General features: G+C 45.3%; 1 protein-coding gene across 1 annotated transcript in view; it reads left to right on the forward strand.

Moving 5' to 3' along the window:
• Positions 1-4098, forward strand: part of LOC102025674 (protein FAM228B) — a 50657-nt gene that overhangs the window by 36688 nt on the left and 9871 nt on the right. The window contains exons 3-5 of the mRNA XM_005400377.2: positions 629-820; positions 3333-3420; positions 3638-3794. Of these exons, the coding sequence (XP_005400434.1) occupies positions 629-820; positions 3333-3420; positions 3638-3794 (437 nt within the window). The remainder of the gene's footprint in view (positions 1-628; positions 821-3332; positions 3421-3637; positions 3795-4098) is intronic.

Here is a 4098-nt window from a genome sequence, read left to right on the forward strand (position 1 = left end):
TACTGTGCCACTGAGCTAAATCCCCAGCCCTCTGCAGTTTATTCTGTGCACTGAACTTTGAGTTGAATATGGCCGGGAGCATAGGCGTGGGAACAAGTGGTTCCCCCATCAGGGACAGTGAATAGAAAATTTCTTCTTTATATTGGTGCACAGTAGTGATACAGAATAATGATATTCGTTTTGGTATATTGGCTCGTGCATAAAACATAGTATTTTCCCCCTGGACACCTTGCCCATCTTTTAAAAGTTAACCTTCTAGGGAAAATTTCTTAATAATTTGCTTTCTTTGAGTAAGGTCAGCGGAGGAAATTGGTACGAGGGTCAGTAACAGAGAAGGAAGTTTTATTGGAGTGGAGGTGGAGGAGAAGTCTCAAAGGATAGAGACCAAGCCGAGGGGGCAAGGAGTCTGGGTTTATTTTGGCGGAGTGGATTTGACTCTGGCTTTGTTTGAGTGGGCAGGGCTTTTTTGGAAGGGGTTGGCGTTTGTGGATTAGGTTAGAGCAGGGTGCCTGTTGGGGCAAATTAGATTAGAGCAGGAGGTCTGTCAGAGGGGCAGGGTTTTCTTTTGTAGTTTGGCCAGGGGGGTTGGGACTGAAATGGACTCTAACACTTTGTATCATTTCATTAGAGACTGGATGCATACCTACAGCATTTGGATGCTTTTAAGAAAAGAAGAAAAGAGATGTTGTATAAAAAATGGGTACAAGATGTTGCAGAGCCTCTTCAGCAAAGAATTAGAGAAAAAGTAACTTCGTGCAGAGGAGTTGATAAAACAAAGCAAGAGAATTTTGAATATTATTTAAAGCACGGAAGTAAAATGGTATGTTTATTTTTTTGAGTTTATTTTCTTTTTCTTTCTTTCTTTCCTTTTTTTTTTTTTTCTTTTTTTCTTTTTTTGTGGTACTGGGGATGGAACTCAGGCCTAGAGTTTATTTTCTTAAATAAAGGGTAAAGTCCCTTTCTTTCCTGTGGTTCTGTTCTGTGGTCCTTGGTATTTTCTCTTCGTCCTGTGACTCACATTTGGCTGATAGTTTTTGCAGCTCTGGATCTTCATTCCAGGCAGAAAGAAGGGGTGAGGGACAGACCAGGGACTCTCCCTTCATCCTGTTCCTTTCAGAAAGCAGAATCCCAGAACCCCTTGCCAACTTCCCTTTGGGTCTCATGGCCAGGACTGGGTCCCCTGGGAGTCACAGCTATGAGCAGGAGCAGAGGAAAGACGAGGCTTTCTCATCTCCAGGGCCAGAAGCATGCAAGTGAGAATGGGGTCGTGTGGCTCAGAGCCACCAAAACATCAGTGGCAGGGACTGACAATCCTGTCCTTCAGTTCGGCTTTACAAAACAACGCTTTGGTTTCTTTTTTTCTTTTTTTTTTTTTTTTTGGTTTTTCTCTGGTACCAGGAACCAAACTCACGACCTTGCGCTTGCCAGGCAGGCGCTTTGCCACTGAGCTAAATCCCCAGCCCCTCGGTTTCTTATTTTGAAAGTGGTTTTGTTTGAAAGTGGTTTTGTTTGGTCAGGAACTTGTGTGGAGACTTAGGCCCACCTCTTTGTAGTACCACATTTAACCTGTTGTCTTTCAGTGAGCATCACAGGATCTTTGCTTTTTGTGTTTTCCCAGGTATTTGCCAGAGATATAGAGAATTTAGCTGGAATATTACAGCACTTTAGTAATGCAGTGTACTATTTTTCCCCCTGGCATGGGGGATGGAACCCAGGACCCTCCACCACTGAGCTACACTCCCAGCCCTAGAAGTCTGATGTGGTTATTCTCTATTCATTTAAAAGTGGGCACAAAAGCATCTCCCCTTTCAGAGTAGGAACTCAAAGTAATTTAAATTACTGGTGAGTTTACATCTACTTGTGAGCAAGGCATGCACATGTGTGTGTGAAAACTGGCTCTTGTTTGCTCATTCCTGGCTCGCATGCAGCAAAGCAGAAGCAGCAGAGGGAGAGAGGTCTGCGGACTGTGTGTGAACAGCAAGTGTGCGCACAGCCAGCGCAGCACCAATGGGATTTAGAAGCTTCTTTCTCGAGAGGTGGAAGGAGGAATCTCGAGGAGGGTGCCCCACAGAGCTAATGGTCCAGCTTGTAACAAGTCTTCAGATGTCCACACCGCCCATGGATGAGCTCAGATGGGGAGATGTAGATCACGGTATTTCCTTCCTGTGTGACAGAAGCAGCCCCAATTAAAAATGTCTTGTTCTAAAGAGAGAAGTATTATACTTCGCTTCTCGAAGAAAACCAAGCCAGATCATTAATATGAAGATGAGGGTTATTTTGGTTGCCTAGAATTTAATTGTCAGGTGTTGAAGCAGGGCACATTATGCCCCCCTTTGCTCAAGGTGTGCATGTGTGCGTGTGTGTGCGTGTGTGTGTGTGTGCATGTCTGTGTTTTATACACACACTGGGATAGAACCCAGGGCCTTGCACATGCCAGCAAGTGCTCTACTACTGAGCTAAATCCTAAGCCTTTTTAAGTTTTATTTTGAGACAGGATCTCACTAAGTTGCCTAAGCTGGCCTCAAATTTATGATCCTCCTGCCCCAGCCCTCCAAGTAGCTGGGATTAGAGGTGTGTGGCACCATACCTGGCTCAGTGATTGATTATCTTTGGGCCCAGGCTCGGGTTAAATGCTGTAGAGGAAAAGAATCTATCTACTTTCCTTTAGGAGACCATGGGGAAAAAAAAATCAAGACTTCTGTACATCCCATCTCTTGGTCACCTGCCCTCCTGTTATCTCAGCCCCTTCGTCCTAGGCTGGGGCAGCGGCACTACCTCGTGCTTCTGAAGCGTCCCGAGCTGGCTCCTGTCTTGACTAGCTTGTGCTTGGGGTGTGTAGCTCAGTGGTAGAGCACTTGCTCAGCTGAGGGCCTGGGTTCAAATCTCAGTACCAAAAAGAATATATTATAGATTGTCTCTCTATGTGACTTACCTGTGCTACACTGAGAGACCTTTGAGGACAGGACCTGTATAGCATATATTTATTTATTTTTGGTACTGGGAATTGAACTCAGGACCTTGTGCTTGCCAGGCATGTGCTGTGCTGCTGAGCTATATCCCCAGCTTAGCACATATTTATTGATGGATGTGGTAGTACAGAAGCACATCCCTGCTCTGTGGGCCTCTCCTCCGTCCAGCCATTTGAGCTCAGTGAGATGTCCCCATTTGAGGCAGGTAATGTTTGCCCTCCACTGCTCTGGGGCCTGGCAATACTCCTGTGTTTATTCTCAGCTGCTTTGGTGTACAGTAAGGGTGTACCTGACTGCGAGGACAGATTTAAACAACTTAGTACAAACTGCATTCTGAGCCTCAAAGAGCTTCTTTTCTTGCAGGTTACAGTCCCTCCATTTGCTGGTCCTCTGTTTCGAAGACAGCAAGAGGCAGACAAAGAGAAGAAAAGTGGTCCTCAGGATGGGACAGGTGCTTTGTGGTCACAGGGTGTCAGTTTTAGAGACTACTGATTGTCAAGTGACTGCCCACTCCAAGAGTGGTTGGAGTTGGTTTTTTTTTTTTCCAGTACCAGGAATTGAACTCATGACCTTGCTCTTGCCAGGCAGGTGCTGTGCCGCTGAGCTAAATCCCCAGCCCCTGGAGTTGCTTTTAAGAGAGTTGATTTGGCTTTCCTGTTTTCCTATAGGAAGGCGATATTCCACAAAAGAGTTTAAGGAAACAGAGAAGACCAGCCCGTGTGCCAGAGTGCCCCAGTTCCCTTTCCCTGGACACAGCCAGCCTCCAAGAGAGTGGCGTAAAACTGGTCCAAGATTCCTGAGACCTAGGACACATAGTGCCTACAGGTAGGCTGTAGCCAGGTGAGTACACAGTTTATGTCCTAATGTACACCTTGTGACTGGTCACATTTTTTTCTTTTAGTGAATTATAATTTTGTTATTGCTATCATTACTTTGCCATTATGGAATGTATACAGAAAATAGTATAAAACATAAACAGCTTAATGAGTCCCCAAGCCAGGTCTCTGATGTTACCACCCAGGCCAAGTGGAAGATGCCTCTCTTGAGGATGGTGTCCTCCTGCCCAGGGTAATTCCACCCTCTTTCTTTTCTTTTTTTCTTTCTTTTCTTTCTTTCTCTCTTTCTTTCT

This window comes from Chinchilla lanigera, unplaced genomic scaffold (genome assembly GCF_000276665.1).
Source record: "Chinchilla lanigera isolate Chin_1 unplaced genomic scaffold, ChiLan1.0 scaffold00068, whole genome shotgun sequence".
NCBI lineage: Eukaryota > Metazoa > Chordata > Mammalia > Rodentia > Chinchillidae > Chinchilla > Chinchilla lanigera.